The following is a 19,786-nucleotide window of genomic DNA, read 5'->3' as shown; positions in this document are numbered from 1 at the left end:
TCATTTTGGCTCTTTCACACAAAAAATTGAGTGTATAGAAAAACCAAGATTCAAATGATCTATAATACCTTAGAGGAGATAGAGACATTTTAATAACTAAATTATAATTATTAGGTTTGTTGCTCAATAAATATATATATATCTATTTTTGAAGTTCATCGAATGTATGAGATGAGATTTTTTTTTTCTTTTTTCTTTATTAGTATAATTAGGAGTTAGGGAGGTGAGATTCAAACCACGAACCTCGTGATTATTTATATATTCGTATACTAAGTGAGCTAAGTTCAATTTAGCATATAAGACGAAAATTTAAACCTCCAATCTTAATAAAAGAAAATCACGTCCACGGATTTTCAATATATTCTTTTAACCAACAAGATCATATGGTGGTGCATAAAATAGGGAATTGGGGAAATAATTTTTCTTTTAAACAGCATGGTTCTCTCAATATATGTATGCATTAAGCAACAAAAACAGCTCATCAGTGTATTTGGTAGGCTGTGGATTTGTATATCTTATTCTAAATTGGATGTCTAAGGCTTTGCTATAATTAAGGTTAAGTAATGCCATTTAGTTTTATTTGTTCATATAGAAAAAAAAAATGTAAACGTTGACTAGAGTGTAAGTCAAACAAAATTTAAGATTATATATTATATTTAATGTGTAATAGGAGTCAATCCTAAGTACACAATTTTCTCAATAAAAATAAAATTTGGTATTAAAATATCTTAAAATATCAATTGTAGATTTTGGAACGATTTTGAAAAACACTATTTCTCTTCTGCTTTTATTTTTAAAAACTATATATGTTTAAGGATGATTATTTTGGATTTTTGTATGATTTAGGAGGAAAAGAACAACTTAGTTGTTTGAGGAAGAAAAAAAAAGAAACAACTTAGCCATCGGACTTAAAAAAAAAGAGGCTAAGTCTTTATAAAATATATAATCACTCAAGTATTATTAAGTTAACTACTTTAAAAAATTATTTTGTGTGGCTCTACTTTTAAATAAAGCACCGTTTAGTAATCATTTAGTTTTTTTTATTTTTGTTTTTGAAAACAGAGCCTATAAATCCTATTTTCACTTCCAAATTTCTTCATTTGTTATATATCTACTGTTTACCAATAGTTTAAAAAATCAAGTCAAATTTTGAAAATTAAAAAAAAAAAAGCTTTTAAAAACTTTTTTTTTTTTTAAAATTTGGCTAATAATTCAACTATTGTACTTAAGAAAGATGCAAATCATTCCAAGAAATAGAGAAGAAAATCATTGTAAATCATTGTAAGAAATAGAAAAGAAATATGCTTAATTTTCAAAAATAAAAAACAAAAAACGAAATGATTACCAAACGAAGTCTAAACTTTTCAAATTTTAAATTATGTTTTATTATTATTATTTTTGTTTAGGATAGACTCTAAGATAGATTAGTACAAATTTGGCTCCAATGTTGGTCAATGTCCGTCATAAAAAGGATACAATGACAGACGGATACCAACGTTGAAGGAAATATTATGGTAGGAACAAGGGGTTTAATGTCAAACAGTAAAGAGGTCATACTTAATTTGACCGATTAAAATGAATTGGGTCGGAAACAAATAAGGTTGAATTAGATAATGCCGATGAGGTTAAAATTATAATTTATAAATCAATGCCTGTTGTGTCTTGCATCGGTCATTGAACGCATAGGACTTCTAGTAACGTCAAGATGAAATTATTAACTAGTTAAAATAGACTAAACAAACCCAAAGCTCTAAAAAAAATACAAGCTATGTGTATATATATTTTCTATTGAACAAAAGTTGATACATTAAACATAGACATCAAAGGAAAAAAATCATTCAAAATACATTTTTTTAAAAGAAAAATCTTTCCTTTTGCTAACACGAATTTCCAAATGCTTGTAATGGATAATATCAGTGATAACTATTTCGTTTTTTATTTTAAATTTTAAAAATTAAGTCTATTTCTTCTCATTTTCATACAAAGGTTTTGCATCTTTCTAAGTAGTTAGATTTCTAAAGAAACAAAATTTTAAAAACTACTTTCTATTAGTTTTCAAAATTTTTCTTAGAAGTGGAATAGGTGCTTTCTAAAAACTAAAAATCGAATGATTATTAAATGGATATTATTAATATTTGTATGGAATAAAATGAGAGAGAGAAAAGGGTAGGAAGATGATGGAGGTTAGGTTGCCATTCTTCTAGGTTTTTTCAAATTAAATGTTTCATTATTAAGTATAACCAACTTGTTGACTTCTTTCTAAGAAAATTCCATGACACCTAGGAGAGAGATAGACAACACAAAAATCAAGCAATCCTGTCCGTTGGATGATAAGATCAAAGGCCAATCCAACAGTGTCCCATAAAACATGGATAAATATAGATCCCACAAATTAAACACTTAAAATTTTCAGACACCAACACCAATGATTCATTCATCATAAGCTGTAATGTCCTGTTAGGAGACAGTTAACAAAACGTTGACTTCATCACCTTCCTCTTATGTGTATATATATATTAATGTCTTCAAATTATTATTATTATCATTTACATAATATTTAGAGAGAAAAATTATGAGATCAAATCAAGTGAGTTTGAATTGTGGTGTAAATCTTCCAATTCTTGGTTTTGGAACTTTTGCTTATCAAATTGACGCAAATGCCATTGAATCAGCTGTTCATATGGCCATCAAAGTATAAACTTTTTACTTTATAAACTCTTTTTTTCTTCTTTAGTTAATTTGATCTATGTATTATGTTTTTTTATTTAATTTTTTCTTTGATTTTTGCAGATGGGTTATAGGCATTTTGATACTGCAACTATATATGGATCTGAAGGGGCTCTTGGCAAAGCTATTAATGATGAATTTTTGAACAAAACTGTGGGGAGAGAGGACATTTTTCTTACATCAAAAGTATGGGGAAATGACCATCATGATCCTGTTTCAGCATTAAAAAGGACACTAAGGTAATATATAGCTTTTGCAATAAATACATATAAGCATATAAAGTTCCAATTTTTTTTAGTTGAACCCCATACAAGAAAATTCAATATAGGAAAGCTTATTCAACCACGTTATGGTAACGACTACGGATATTCATCTACGTACATATGTAGGCTTACTATAAAACCTTAATTTTTTTGAAAGAATTGTTCGTAATAGCAATAGAGATGTTAGAATTGTAAGATAAAATAGTATTAAATTTACTTTCATTATTGGATCACCGATATTAGAGTAAGTGGTCTAAGAGATACTGTGTTCAAATAACTTCAGTTGAGTCTTCAACATATCCATCTGTTTAAACGCTTAAGTCTATATAAGAAGAATTTTGTATTTGATGTTGGTGATGAATTTTTATAGGATCATGGGAGTGGAATACATAGATATGTATTTGGTGCATTGGCCATTCAAATTGAAGCCTTGGGCATGTTATCCAGTTCCCAAGGAAAGTGATTTTGAGGAAGCTTTGGATCTTGAAAGCACTTGGAAAGGAATGGAAAAATGCATAGAATTGGGCTTGTGTAGGTGCATTGGTGTAAGCAATTTCTCCACCAAAAAACTTGAGTCCCTTTTAGAATTTGCTACCATTCCTCCAGCTGTTAATCAGGTTCTCTCTCTCACTTCTATTCTTGTTATTTTTTTTGTTTGTGTGGTTTTTGAAAATTAAGGTTATAAATACAACATTTTGTCACCTATTATTTCTTTATTATCTACTTAAGAATATTTTAAAAGAATTAAGATAAATTTTGAAAACTAAGATTTTAATTGGTAACAATTTAGTTTTTAGTTTTTGGAACTGAAATTTATTTTCTTTCGATTTCTTATTATGAATTTTTTTTTTTAGTTTTCAAATATTGACTTGGTTTTTTCAAATATTAGTTAAAAAGTAGATAATAAAGCAAGAAATTCAGAGATGGAAAGAGTGTTTATGGACTTAGTTTTAAAAAACTAAAAACAAAAAAACGAAATGACTACCAATTAAAGCTAAAAAAAGTAGTTCTTATTTTTTAAATTTAGTTATAAAAAATGAAAACTATGATAAAAAAAATTGTAGAAAACAAATGTAATTTTCAAAAATAAAAATAAAAAAGTAAAAAACCAAATAATTATCAAATGTGACTTTAGTTAGGATGTAAAAAGAAAGCTAGAGTTTATCTTGTTTTTTTGTTAGAGTGACTCGACTTCTTTTTTTTTTTTAGTTCAACTATGAGAATGAGAGATCAAACCTTCAATTTTTAGGATTAACGTTGAACTAAATTTATTTTGGCGAAAAACTCAACTCCTTTACATTTATATATGCTATTTCTTAATGAAATAATTAACTAATTCTAATATATTATGACTTCAATATATTAATAGAAGAGTACAAGTCAAGAAAGTTTGGGACCTTTCACGTTTATGAAATCGAAATTGGAGTATGAAATAGCATTCTTCTCATAGGTATAATATAATGCATTATATTAATATAATTTGAAGAAAGTATTTATTATTTAATATCAAAAGTCAGCCATTTAAGTTTAGTATATGTAGTATGCTAGTATAGAAGCTAGCTAGGATATTAAAAATTCAGGTTTAAAATAATCAATATACTACAAGCAAATTAAATTCTGTGATCCTTCAAAACTTTTAGGTAGGTGTTGTTACGTATTTTCTTTAGTGAATTCAATAACCATAAAAGTGAAAGATAGAACCATCAATTATGAGGATTATTATAGATATGTCTTGTTTACACTATAATTAAATTGTCATACTCGTAGGTGTTAAACAACAAGAAAAGAAGTTTGATATTATTTAATTTAATAAAATGCAAATGACTAAAAGTATAATATTTATAAATTTAGAGGCCATATTAGAGACAATAAAATACTTACAAAGAAGTCTCTTGATTATGTTTTTAATTTTCTTAAAAAAATTGTATGAGTGAATTCTTAAAATAAAGGAAAAACTATCTTCATTTTTTGTTTTTCTATAATAGGATTTTCACGATAATCCTTAGTTAGAATGAGATTTTAAAACCAACAAGAAAAAAAACTAGAAATGAGAGTGGTAAATAATACAAACAAATGTTATCAACTAAGTCGTCCTTACTTTCTAAAAACCAGCTTAATTAAATAATTTGAACTTTATGTGGATGATATATAATTTGAGTCTCTAAACAAATAAACAAACAAACAAACAATATTATAATTCAAAATTCTAACATGATGTCAATCCAAAATATACTCGATGAGTGCATATATATATATATTATCTTTTTTAAGGTTGAAGTTGGTTCGATCCTTTACCCTATATTGGTTGAACTTAGGGGTGTACCAAATGGAAAAATTCGGTTTGGTATGTACCAAACTGACCCAATTCAAACTACAAATATTCAATCTGATTTTCAATTATATATATGTATATATACATGATTAGCTTGGATTCGGTTTTCAAATCTAAAACCCAAGTCAAATCGAAAAGATTAATTTTCTTATAATTCTAAACTGAACTAAACCGATACTTTGATATAAATCAAAATTTTGATTTGGTTTGATTTTAACGTCATCCGATTCGATTTGATCGAGTTTAGTAAACAATCCTATTTTAACAAGTAAAACCCTAATTTGGGAATGAAGAGAAGAAAGTTTTGTGGTTGTTTTGGAATGAATAGGTGGAGATGCATCCAATGTGGAGGCAAAACAAGCTAAGAGAGTTTTGTGGAGACCATAAAATCCATGTGAGTGCATATTCACCATTAGGTGGGCCAGGGAATGCATGGGGATCAACGGCTGTGATTGAAAGTCCAATCATCAAATCAATCGCTCTCAAACACAATGCAACTCCAGCTCAGGTTATTCAAAAAAACTTCTCCTTTTGTCCCCTAAATTTTAGGATTATTTTTTGGTTTCAATGTTCATGTGACATCTAAAAATAAGTAACATAACAATAATTGATTTTAATAAGAAATAGGTTAAAATATCATTTTTTAAGTTTGTTTAATTTTAATGATTTTATTTTCAATTATTGAAATTGAATTCATATACTTTCGATTATTAAATTTAGTCCCTCAAAATTTTTAATAACAATAACTTTAATGCAAGAAAAACACAATAAGTTAATATGTTTTCAAATTTTATAATAAAAATGCTAATAGATAACAAAAAATTTACTTTAAAAAAACTCAACAATAAATTATCAGCAGAAACTAAATTTTTAAGATTGATTGAAAATACTTGAATTAAAATTCAACCAACTTCAAAGTAACATATAGAAATACTATTTTAACTTTGAAAAAAAAAACATGTGAAAAATGTCAGTTTGCTTTATGGCATTTTTTTCCTTTTTCCATAAAAGGAAAATGATATAATGCATTCATTTTGTTTTTTTTTTTAATTTTGAAAAACAAAAATATAATTTTAAGAATTGTATATATTTTTGCTAAATACTTTCCATTGCATCCTAATGAAACTTAAATTTACATGTCATATTTTTTACTTTATGCTTAAGTTTTGCTGAATCTACTCAAGCAAAGTAAAAAAATCTCTCAAAACTTAACTGATTTCAACTAAAATGATGCATAGCACAAATTTAAGCATAATTAATACACAAGATGGATGATCAAATAAATACTAACAAAACTCACAAAATTCAACCACAAAACCCAAGTTCAACTTGGTTTTTCTTCGAAGACGTGTTTTGTATTTATTAAATGTACTCATCGATCATTTTTATTAGACAATCTCTCAAAGATAAGAATTTCGAAACACTTATTAAAGTTTAAGATACGATTTAATCGAAATTAAATGTCTAATATAAAATTAGTAAATATTTGTCAATTTCGAAGTAAAAAGTGATATTTTCGTTTTCCATTTAGGTTTGTTAAAGTTTTTCTATTAAACTTAAACATATGGTTTTATTTTTTTAATTGTGAAGGTTGCTCTACAGTGGGGATTATGGAAAGGATCAAGTGTGATAGTGAAGAGCTTCAATGAAAAGCGTCTGAAAGAAAATTTTGGTGCGCTTGATCTCAAATTGGACGATCAAGATTGCTTGGAAATTGAAAAATTAGAAGAAAGAAAAATTCTTAGGGGAGAATATTTTGTAAATGACACAACAAGCCCATACAAAACCATTCAAGATTTGTGGGATGGTGAAATTTGATGTCATTAATTTCTTAAATATTTTGTCTTTCTCTTGTGTCCACTCTTCATATGAATCAAATCAATAAGGGAAATATATATATCCTCTTTTCTTCTTCTATTAATATAATATAGATTCATCTACTAAACTTTATCCTTTTTTAACTTGGGTCATAAAAGTTAAAACTTTGGAAAAATATCCCTTTGACTTGTACTTAAAATAATTAAGTGAAATTTGTTTAACAGGGCACCCTTAAGAAAATAAAAGAAAATTAAAAATCTCCAGAAAACATCATCCAAAATAATAGAAAATGTAAACACGGAAAATTCTCTAAATTTGACATCTGACTAAGTTTAAAATCATGAAAACATAGAAAAGGCATGAGCGAAAGCATTTGATTGGTCTCAGTGGCTCGATCATGGATTCCTCATGTAATTCATCGGGATGTTCTTATCTTTACCTGAAAAAGAAACATAAGAAAGAATGAGCATAAAATACTCAGTAAGTAACCCCACCACCAGGGTCAGGCTATGCATTTATGTCCTATAAATGCTACATTCTAATAGAACATGCATAAATCCTCTAATTATCATGGATGACCATCTAGAGAATAATTTGACACGACCTAACATAGGTGAGATATACCCACAACCTCTAGTGAAATCCTAAAGGAGATCACTAACATCTGGTGAAGTCTTGAAGGAGATCACTAACTTCTGGTAAATCCTGAAGGAGACACTAACCTCTAGTGAATCTTGAAGGAGACACTAACCTCTGGTGAATCCCGAAGGGAAAAAAAACCTCTGGTGAAATCTCGAAAGAGATCACTAATCTCTAGTGAAATCCTGAAGGAAATCACTAACTTTTGGTGAAATCCCGAAGGAGATCACAAACCTCTAGTGGGTACATGACTACATGAAGGGACAACTATCACTAATATAAATATCATGCATCATAGAACCGAGCCCCACACATCAACATAACATAAAGCTCATACATCCTCATACATGCCAATTAAGATATAGATCATCCTCATACATTCTTATAAAATATCTTATAAAACAAGATCATGCTCATACTTATGACGTACTTCAAACAGATAGTTATATGTTCATTTATCCTCTCTAATCAGGCATCATGACACACACAGCCTTAGAACCATCAAAATTACCCTTAATTTTATCGTCTGACACAAAGGTGGTTCCAATAATAAGATTACTTACCTCAAAATTTAGGTCCAAAAGAAAACTCAAGTAAGCTTATCTTCCTTTTGCTAAACACAACCTTACATCAAGATCGAAATTGTGGCTTGGTCCAAAATTAATTCCAAAACTCAATTCAGTTGGCCAACCTGTACATAAATCAAATCCAAAATTTAATAACTTAATTTTCAACAATTAACCTTAATTCAAAAGGAGTGCTAAAATTCACCAAAAACTTACAAAAATCCTCCCAAAATCGATCCTTGTAAAGCTAGACAGCATGTTCCCGACCTTAAAACTTCATTCCAAACTTCAAAACATAAAGACATCAAAGATTCGAAACCATTATTCAATGGGTAATAGAAAGAATTCAGGTATCCCACCAAAATCTTATCGGAATGTTTCCCGACCTACTGGATAGCAACCTAAAACCTCCCCAAAACTCCAATTTATCTTTCCAATGCCAAGAGAAAAACAAAATTAAACCCCTTGATTGTGTTGGACGATGTGACTTGGATCTAGCATGGTGGTGGCAATGTATGGAATAGGCGTGGTAGGGACTGACGACTTCAAAATTGGGCAGCGGCATGGTTGGACGGACTCATCGATCCATGACGAGATCTACCGACAAGCGACAAGGCTTGAGCGGCGATGGGCTCAGAGCAATAGTGAGACGATTGACGAAGATCGGAGGGAGGTGGTTGTACGATCGACAGTGGTTGGTTGCTTGCTAGGGTTCGTGGGAGAAATGTGAAAAAACGTTTCGTTTCTTCTTTTTTCTTGTGTTGTGTGCGTGCAGAGGAAAGAGAGAGATTAGTTACACATACACACACACACATGTTGCCTCTTTGAATTGGTGATTCTACCACAAAACTTTCACTAATGTCAACTCCCAGTTGCATAGAGTCTTCACCTCCTTGGTGAGAATTCGAATAGGCTTCTCCTCATAACTTAAGTTCTCATTCAACTGCAATGGTTCAAAGTACACAACATAGGCCGAATCTATCACATACTTCCTCAACATAGATATATAAAAATAATCCTGAAGTGTAGAGAGAGATGGTGGCAACGCCAACTAATAGGCTACAAGGCCAATTCGCTCTAAGACCTCGAAAGGTTCAATAAATTGTGGACTTAGTTTTCCCTTTCTACCGAATCTCAATAGGAGCCATTTTCAAGAATACCTTGTCACGAGTTTCAAATTCCAGGTCTTTACACCTAACATCGGCGTAACATTTTTGTCAGCTTTGAGCTATTTGCATACATGCTCTGATCTTCTGTATTGCCTCACCGTGATTTGCACTAACTCATGCCCTAGCAACTTCCATTCACCAACCTCTTCCCAACATACAGAAGACCTGCAACTCTTTTCATATAGTGCCTTAAATGAAAACATGTCAATGGTTGCCTCATAACTATTATTATATGAAACTTCATCACATACAGATGAGAGTCCCAACTTCCTGAAAACTCCATTGCACAAATGCATAACACATCCTCCAATATTTGGTTCAACGCCCTGTTTGATCATCCATCTGTGGGTGAAAAGTTGTACTAAAACGTAACCGAGTACCCAATGCTGCCTGGAGACTTTTTCAAAAATTAGATGTAAAGCAAGAGTCACTATCAGACACGATAGATACTAACACTCCATGCAACCTCACCACCTCTTTCATGTACAACTGCGGCCACTTATTCATCGAATAAGTAGATTTCCCCAGAATGAAATGCGCTAGCTTAGTAAGTCTATTGTTGGGATTGGTAATATTCCAAGTTACGATCGGATCTATTCATTAAAAAGAATCGATTCAGTACATTTCTTATGTACCTATACATAGGTATTATATTGGATTTGAATTAGATTTTGGATAAATTTATATTGATTGACTGCCTCCATTATGTTGTTGCTAGGGATATGGAGCTTGACTTGAAAGCAAACAATTTTGCCCCCTGTATCACAATAAAACAAGGCGGATAGGGGACTTTTTGAAGGAACTCTTATTCAAGAGTATTCAAGAGTACCTACGAGCAGAAGCGGATATTTCCAATTTATTGTGACAGAATTTCCACATATACATTCAAACATACTAAAATGCATTCATAATGCTAAATTATTGACATGCTTAAAAGAACAATAAATAAGAGATTGAGAAATTATACCAATTGAAGACTTATTCTTCACAGCAAATCTCGCTTTTGCTGAGATGGTAAACTATTGCTCAGCAAAACCCAATTGTCTACCTCGAACAGTCTTCACACGAACAATAGAAAACAGGGATGATACCACCATTTAAAGCCCTCAATATTCTTGGAGTGAGAATCCAAAAGGTGGGCTTTGTTTGGATTTGGTAGAGGGAATGAGGAAGAGATATCGTATACAACGATCAAGTAAATGAGAGATAGACTCGTCTATTGTATAGACAAAATGCTTGATCGTTTAGGTGAAGTATACGATCGTGTAGGAAAAAAGTAAACGATCGTCTAAATGATCGTGTAGGAAAAACTAGGCGATCGTCTATATGATCGTTTAGTAAATATCGGGTACTAAACGATCGCTTAGAAAAAGGTAAACAATCGTTTAGTAAATGTTGGACGCTAAACGATTTCTTTGGAAAAGGTAAACAATCGTTTAGTAAATAGCGCACACGGGTGTAATCGTTAAGCGATCGTTCAAGCACTATCGTATAGGCACAGGTTTTCTAAGCGATGACACTCTTCAACACAATGTCCGCACATACCATACTTAACACACCGTGAGCTATTTAAGTGTCTCAAATTGATCTTTCAACTTACTCATCCGTTATGAAAACAGAAGAGACGCCATCCTATTACCCATTTAACCGTCCAATTAATAGACAATGAATATGATCACATCATATTCATAACTTATGAATTAATATCATATATAAATCATAGTATTTTTCCTCCACTAGATATAAATCATATTTATATCCAATTTCTTTCAAATTAATGTATCTCATACATAAAGTTAATTATACCATGTAATTAACTAGTTCAATTATATCATATATAATCGAACTCCCTCTTGTCAATTTGAACATTTCAAACTGACCCAAAAACTGACTCTCAACTTATATCCAAGCTACCAAGGGGACCTTATAGACCTATGGCTCGAAGCTACAACCGTACGTGAATAGCTGACTAAACTCTTTAGTAATGATATCTGCCATCTGTTAACTGCCAGACATTCTACTAAAGACCAACAGTTGAACTCTTCTTACCATAGATATATTTCTATGTCCATTGGATATAACCAATCATTAGTACGATGACCCTTCACAGATGCTCATAATTACAGCAGGCCAATTTACCGCTTTGCCCCTGTAGTTACATCTTACTCCTTAAGTACCACTGATCCCTCTAATGAACAATCCAACGTAGTCCTACTATGTGTGAACACCTCTTGGGCAAGAGAAGGTGTGTGGCGCCACATCGTTCAATCCCCAGGATTAACCCTTAAGAGAGTAATCTATCTACTTACCCTTGCTTCGGGGAAGGAGTGAACTCCATCTTGTGAAGCTGAGTTCCTAGCTCCCAAATCAGACAAATCCTCAAAGTGGTAGGTTTGAGTCAGCGCTCTGGCCACTCGCACCCATGAAAATCAAAAGACCACCCTTAATGGTAGGAGTTCCCAACTCACTCAGGATTGAGGTCATGTTACCTATGGTCATCCTAGTGAAGTAAAGTATCGATCATGAACGAAGTTATATGACGAGACGTTAACACTTCGAGGTTAGGTCTTATACAAACTCTTTGTATAGGACGCCCCCGCTCGCATGTCCGCTACACAAATGATCAGGATCAGACCATCTGTGACAACTCCCAACATTTGTAACAATTCCACAAAGCGGGTCGCGTCCATAGTGTTACTAGGATAAGGTTTCCCTCCTATATCCATATACTACAAACTATTTTGGTTGTCACTTAAGACATGATCCACTTGTATATCACTACATACATGCTTAAGTTACATAAAGAAAACCAGAGATATTAAGTTTATTGGTTTGTGGTAAAATAAAAACATCTAAATGTGCAAAGTCAAGAAGTGAAGTAAATATCATATATATTATACATCACAAATGTTCTTACAAAGTTGTTTACAAACTACAGGACACGAGACTTTAGGGCACAAACCCTCCAACACTTTTTGCCTTCCTAAAGTCCAGGATACGAAAACAATTCCTCCCCACTAAAAAGAGCGTTTGAGAGTGAATTTCGGGCGAATCAAATCAGATGGTTCTATTTCTCAATTTTTTTGACTTGCTCATACGGAACTAAGGTCGAAAAGATTGAGAATTTTTTCTTGGTCTAGTAACAAGTCTCGATAAGTTGTCGCAATCAGCTACAGGATCACTCCAGTGCTTTGGGTACTACGGACCCTCTGTCATCCATTGCAGCGAAGCCGTTTCATGAGTAGGGGGGCTAAGCGAAGTTCTTTGAATCAAACGTTGAATGAAATCGATTCTTTTTTAGATATCCTAATTCTCCCGGTGGTCTTGTAGTTTGTAAACATTTTGTACACACATTGTTATTAATAAAATAAATGTTATTTTATAAGCATTTACTCAATCCAATAAACTAAGATCCGTGGTTATTTCATGTAACTTAAGCATGTATGTGAGATATACAAGTGGATCATGCCTTAAGTAATAACCTAAATGGTCTGTAGTATAAGGATAAAGGAGGGATACCTTATACTTGTGACACTACAGATACGACCCGCTTTGTAGATGTTGCAAGTATTGTAAAGTGCTACAAATGGTCTGATTCTTACCATTCATATGGAAACATGCGAGCAGAGGTCTCCTATACAAAGAGTTTGTATAAGACCAAACCATGAGATGATTAGTCTTTTTATATAACGCCGTTGATAATTGAGACTTACATTTCACTAAAATGACCATAGGTGACATGACCTTAATCCTGAGTGAGGTGGGAACTCCTGCTAATGAGGGCGGTCCTTTGAGTAGTATGGGTGAGAGCGGCTAGATTGTCAACTCAACAAGCCTACCTTTTTGGGGATTCGTCTGAATGGAGAGTTGGGAACTCAGCTACATAAGACGGAATTCACTCCTTCCCGGATGCAGGGGTAAGTAGATAAATTGCTCCCTTAAGGGCTGATTTTTGGTCTTCAACATAGTGGCCACACCTTCTCTTTGGAAGAGAGGACTCAACCATAGTAGGACTATGACTTATTGTTCATTAGAGGAATCAGTGGTACTTAAGGAGTTAGATGTAACTATAGGGGAAAAACGATAAATTGGCACACCTGTACTTACAAGTGATTTGTGAAGGGTCATCGCATTGTTGATTGGTCATATGGACACAAAAATATATTTGTAGTGTGAAGAGTGCAGTTTTCAGTCTTTAGTGGAGTGACCAACAGTTAACGGATGGTGGATCTCGTGACTAAAGAGTTTAGTTAGTTATTCACGTACCGTTGGAGCTTCAAGCTACAGGTCCATAAGGTCCCCTTGGTAACTTAATGGGTTCAAGTTGAGAATCAGATTTTGGGTTGGTTTAAAATGTTCAAATTAACAAGGGAAAATTTAATTATATATGATATAATTGATATGATGTATTAGATACATTAATTGGAGGAATTCATATAAATATGATTTTATTAAATACCATAAAATAGAAAAAGAATTATGGTTTATATATTTCATATGATGAAATATTAAAACTATAGGTTTAAATATAATATGATAAGTTGGTTATCATATTTATTTTATAATCTATTAATCATATGATAATTAATTCTTTTTCTCTAATAACCGAATTGAGTGGGAGGTTATTGGAAGTTTTATGGCAACTGTGAGATAAAAAGGAAAATTGTTTTCCAAAATTATATGATGATTCATTTGAAAAATCTCACAAAAAAGGGCTATCATGTAAAAACTGTTTTTATTAAACGATAGCGTTGAGAGCATACACGATCGAGCTACGAGTTGACTATATGATAGTTACTCATTTGATTGTTGTTACATGATCGAGTAGCAAAGTCTATATGATAGGCTTCGTCTTCTAAACGATCGAGTACATCGTCTATACGATAGACAATATTCATTTCCTACTTACTCGATTGTCTACTTGATCGTATACCTCCTGTCTTCCTCAATCCAAGATCATATACAACCCACAACTCCTGAATTCTCACACCGAGAACACCAAGGTAACCATTGTGGTGGTATTCCTGTTCCCTTCGAGGATCGAGTTGGACTCGATTGGGTTCGAGGTACATCCAGTTGTTCATGTTGTTGGTTGTTTCGTTCGTTGTGTTCGTGTTTGTGCTATCTGAATGATTTTTTTGAATGATCGAGGGATATTTGAAGAAGAGTTCTTCAAAGGTACGCATAGTCTATCCCTTGTATCTTCTTGTAGCATGCTGTAATTTCTAATTATGCATAGTTTGTTCGTTTCCGTTTAAGACTGTAATTGTTTATGTTCATTCTGAATAGAATTTGGAACGATCCACTTCCACTACTCAAAAGATCTTTATTTAGATTTCCTTCATCTATCTACTACAACCCAAATCACCGTAAAGCCATCACCGTAAAGCCCTTTGCTATTCGAGGAAATCCCATAATGAAATCATGGACACATTCTCCCACTTCTATTATGGTACGCTCAAGGGTTACAACAAACCTGCCAGCTTCTACCTTGGGACTTTCACTTGCTGACGCTGTTGGGATTGATGTCCTAAATCTAGTTTATCCCATAGTTTGTAGTTTTGTTAACAAAAATTATTTATCTAATAAAATCAGAGGTATGTTATTTGATATTTAGACAACATTAATTCAATCCAATAAACTAAGATCCAAGGTTATATGATGTCACTTGAACAGTATGTGGTTGACATATAGGTGGTTCATGTTCAAGTAATAACCTATAAGGTATGCAATAAATGGATGAAGGTTAGGTGTCTTATCCTGGTAACATCGCGGATATAGACCACTTTGTAATTGTTACATGGGATGTAATTGTTACATGGGACATAGATCGGACCCCAAAATAATTAGTTTTTATTTATAACACCGTTACTTGAAGAAACTAATATTTCACCAGGATGACCATAGGATACTTGACCTTAATTTTGAATGAGGTTTGAATTCCTGTTTATGCCGGCAGTCCTTTGATCTGTATGGGTAAGAGTGACCATGATAGCCGACTCAATAAGCCTACCATTTTGGGGATTTGTCTGATTAGGGAGTTGGGAACACAGCTACACAAGATGAAATTCACTCATTCTCATTCCTTGAGAAAATAGATAAATTGCTCCCTTAATAGTTGGTTTCGAGTCTTGAACAATAAGGCCTCAACCTCTCACTGGCCTAAGAGATGTTAGTTTATAGTTGGACTATAAACTATTTGTGCATTAGAGGAATCAGTGGTATTTAAGGAGTTAGATGTAACTGTAGGGGTAAAACGGTATTTTGACCCAACTGTAGTAATGAGCATTTGTGAAGGTTCATTGCTCTGTTGATTGGTTATATCCATGGACATAGAAATATATCTACAGTGTGGAGAGTGCAACTATTGGTGTTTAGTGGAGTGATCAGTAGTTAATGAATATTGAATAATTAGATTAAAGGAGTTTGATGAATTAATCTCATATTGTTGGAGCTTATAATTTGTAGGTACATAAGGTCCCCTGTTAGCTCACTAAAGGATAGTAATGAGGAATGATTTAAATTGTTCAAATCAAATGAGGGAATTTTATACTAATGAGATTAATATATAGTGGTTAGTTATAGATGTGATTTATATTCCAAATTATGTAAGAGAAATATATTTGAATAAGATTCAAATATTAGATTTATATGAATTGAATTCATAAAATGTACACATATAAATATGTGATATTTATCTGTTAATTAACTCCATATTAAATATGATTTAATATAGTTATTTAATTGATTAATTAATGGTTAATTGATTGATTAAGAAATAATAGAGATTGGAAGTTAGTATAAATATTAAATAGGATTTAATATGGTTATTTAATGTGCCACTTAATTAAAGGGTTATTTAATTAGTTTGCATTACGAGTATAAAGGAAAATTCTTGGAGAAAGGGTTAACCCTTCTCCATATAAATATATTCTTATAGCTCATTTAGGGCAAAGAGGTCTTTTATCACACAAAAAAGCTAATCTCCAAGTCTCTACCTTCTCTTTAACTTCTCTCTAGAAATTCTCTATCCTTTTCCTCCTCAAAAATTTTGGAGACCACTCTTCCAAGTTCTTTGGAATCCTAGAGAATAGCAAGGTAACTTTATTGGTGGTGTCCTTCTTGGAGAAGTTCGAGATCGTTGGTAATGGTGAAAGAAGAAAGCTAGATGAATCAACAAAGGTGAGTTTTGATTTCTTCTCTTCTTCTTCTTTTCTAGCATGCTTATAGTTTTGTTTGAATGTTTATCCTACAAATGCATGTTTTATTTTACTGTTTTTTGTTTTCATAAAAAATGATGTCTAAATGCAAAGACGTTCACACGCTTCCGCGAGAATTCGATTCCTTCAGATACACTAAGCACTTTTGATAAACTCTACTATTTCTTTTTTCATGTCATACCACCAGTAATATCATTTCAAGTCCTGGTACATCTTGATACTTCCAAGATATATTGAAAATGGGGAACTACAAGCCTCTACCAATAGTTCATTCTTAAGGTCATTGTCTACAAGTACTAATGCGTGGAAAATGAAGTAACTAAATATGCGTTCATCTTATGATATGCGTTCATTCTCCATGCGTTGCTGACATTGGACTAAGGGATATGCAATATGCGTCTAAGAACCTAGGCGATGACCATGCGTTCCTGCCACAAGTTTTCTTCCTCTCTTGCCAAGTATAACGAGATCGCAAGTTTTTCGGGGTGATCCGAGGTCGAACTCAAGGACTTGTAGCTAAATGTTATGAAGTAATGTATTTGCGGTGAAGAATAAAAGAATATTGAAGTTTGAGGACTATGCGCTACTCCTACTCCTACTCCTAACTAAACAAATTAAGCAATAGAAGTATGGCTATGAGAGTTGGTAGGGACACGACAACTGTTGACGCGTAATAAGATGCAAGGAAAAAATAGATAAAATGGTAGAGGGGATGATTTCACCACATCAATAAGCTTGATCGCAAGGGTAACCCCAGCCAGCACAAGTTATGCGATTATGTTATACACAATTGTCTAGGACACATGCGATGCATATGCGATAGTGTCAATAGGACTTATGTCTAAGTCTCTATTCTTGCTCATGCGACCTAACACATAAACAAGGTGACCGCATACCACCGTATCCTACTTCTGGACGCATGCGATGTGACCGCATACTATCATATCTATCTATAGGGTGCATGCGCTGTGTAATAGCAAATAGAACTTATTCCTAAGCCTCTATTCTTGCTCATGCGATCCAATCTGACTCTCTCAAGCCTAGATTTGATTTTTAGACTACTCTCTCAAGTATGTCCAAATGATGAATGATACACTCATAAGACAAGGTAATCACATAAAGTATGGAGTAACACTGCTTACTTTGCTTAGTGAGTCCCACTACTTACCCTCTCGGGCAGTTCGTTGCCGCTGATCAACTCATAGACAAGCATTGCGGCCGCTCATAGACAAGCGTTGCTACAGCCTCACATTAAGCAAAGAGGATTTTCTCACAGTACTCGCACAATGCACACCTCTTGATGGTTTGATATATGCTTCATATGTCTATGCTGAATGATTAAGTATGCGATACTTTAGCAATCTTACTTAGTCGTTGTAATGAAAGTAAAGGATGATAAAGAAGAGGTAAATGAAGATGGAATCGAAGGAAATACGGAGATGCATTGATTACAAAATGTATTAATGTCTTAAGCCAAAATGTAATACAATACAGAGATAGAAGAAAGATGGAGGACCAGATGTAGGCAATGTGTTGCTTCCATCAGATGTGTGTCAAGGCTGCTGGTGGTGCCATGGATGAGCGGGGGAGTAGTCTCTCTCGAGATCTATCTCCGGCGAAGCTCTGGTTGTCACTCAGAATGGTTGAAGGAATGAAGAACTTTCAAAGAATGTCATCTTATGCTTTCGTCTGTGATCACAAGGATCTGCCCTGAGGTAGAAGCTCAGATGATTTGAAGTTGGGCTCCAAGGCTTCTATTTATAGAGCTCAATCGCCGACAGCATTAATGGTCATGCTTTGAATTTCTGCTGCTAACGGCATGATGGACTTGCTCTAAATCTCTGTTACTAACGATGTAGTAGGTGAAATGTCAACATCATCTTTTGATACTCCCAAAGTATGCGTTCATGCTTGGTTTCTGGAGTACCATCGCATTTTGCCACCCTTGCATTCATCCCTCTATTATGGTTATTACTTTGTAGCCGCAACCTCTATGCGATGGACGTATGCAGTTAATGGTCGCAACATCCATGCGACAAACGTATGCGATCGCCTTCGCGATGGTGGGATTCACCGCATGCAATCGATTCCTGCGATAGCTACAAAAATAGACATTTGGACGTAAAATAACGCATAATATTGGGTTAGCCGAGATTTTCATTGCTGATCGATACAAGCTTACTTTTCTCATGAATTCTTAGTATAATCACCGCATATTCTACTTGTTAGCCCTCATAATTCTAAATAAAAGACCTATAATAACGTGCATTTCTGCCCATTATCAGATACGCATAAGCGTCTTTGATAAAGGAGACCGTTATCTGAAGATACTGAGTACTCACTACCCTATCCTGACTCCACCTTACAAAATTTCTCAACAAGGTAAGGGTCACCCTACTGTGCACCAATAAACTTTTTTCTTATGGTCGATTGCACTATCAATTGTGCCAACTATGCAGTGACTTTTCCCACTACTGCTACAATCTCAGCCCATTCAAGATCCCTACATAATGAGTCTGCCTGATAATCAGGGCTGCTGAATGTGTTGTCTTTCTACTTATTGCATCAACCACTACATTTGCCTTGCCTAAATGATATCAAATCTCACAATCATAATCCTTTACTAACTCTAGCCATCTGCGTTGTCTCATATTTAACTCCTTCTGAGTGAATAAGTATTTTAAGCTCTTATGGTCGGTGAAAATATATATCTTCTCTCCATATAAATAATATCTCCAAATCTTTAAGATAAAAACCATTCCTGCCAACTCTAAATCATGTGTAGGTTAGTTTCGTTCATGGTTCTTCAATTGACTAGAGGCATAAGCAACTACTTTGCCATGATGCATCAACCCACATCCCAATCCTTTCTTGGAAGCATCATTGTAAATAACGAAACTTTTTTTATCCATCTAGTACCGTAAGAACTGGAGCAGAAATCAACTTTTGCTTGAGATCCTGAAAAACTATCTTCATAAGCCTTACTCCAAACAAAGGAAGCTCATTTTCTTGTCAATTGAGTTAAAAGAGTGGCCATGTGAGAGAAATCCTT

At 33.3% G+C, this 19,786-nt stretch overlaps 1 protein-coding gene and 1 long non-coding RNA gene across 2 annotated transcripts; one reads left to right on the top strand and one right to left on the bottom strand.

The window, feature by feature from the left end:
* Positions 1–2,558: 2,558 nt before the first annotated feature.
* LOC120067237 (NAD(P)-linked oxidoreductase superfamily protein) lies at positions 2,559–7,206 on the top strand. Its single transcript, XM_039018765.2, has 5 exons — positions 2,559–2,692; positions 2,791–2,966; positions 3,361–3,607; positions 5,651–5,830; positions 6,913–7,206. Exons 1-5 carry the CDS (start codon positions 2,573–2,575, stop codon positions 7,138–7,140), a joined length of 951 nt encoding a protein of 316 aa, XP_038874693.1. The 5' UTR covers positions 2,559–2,572; the 3' UTR covers positions 7,141–7,206.
* A 121-nt stretch (positions 7,207–7,327) lies between these two features.
* On the bottom strand, positions 7,328–13,843 carry LOC120071337 (uncharacterized). Its single transcript, XR_005480213.2, has 3 exons — positions 8,562–13,843; positions 8,343–8,470; positions 7,328–7,579 (listed from the first exon to the last, which is right to left on the bottom strand). It is a non-coding gene; the product is annotated as an uncharacterized LOC120071337 (long non-coding RNA).
* Between the last annotated feature and the right edge of the window lie 5,943 nt (positions 13,844–19,786).

Source organism: Benincasa hispida, chromosome 1, assembly GCF_027475165.1.
Source record: "Benincasa hispida cultivar pf3 chromosome 1, pf3_genome.v1.1, whole genome shotgun sequence".
Classification (NCBI taxonomy): Eukaryota; Viridiplantae; Streptophyta; class Magnoliopsida; order Cucurbitales; family Cucurbitaceae; genus Benincasa; species Benincasa hispida.
This window is presented reverse-complemented; position numbering and strand designations above follow the sequence as displayed.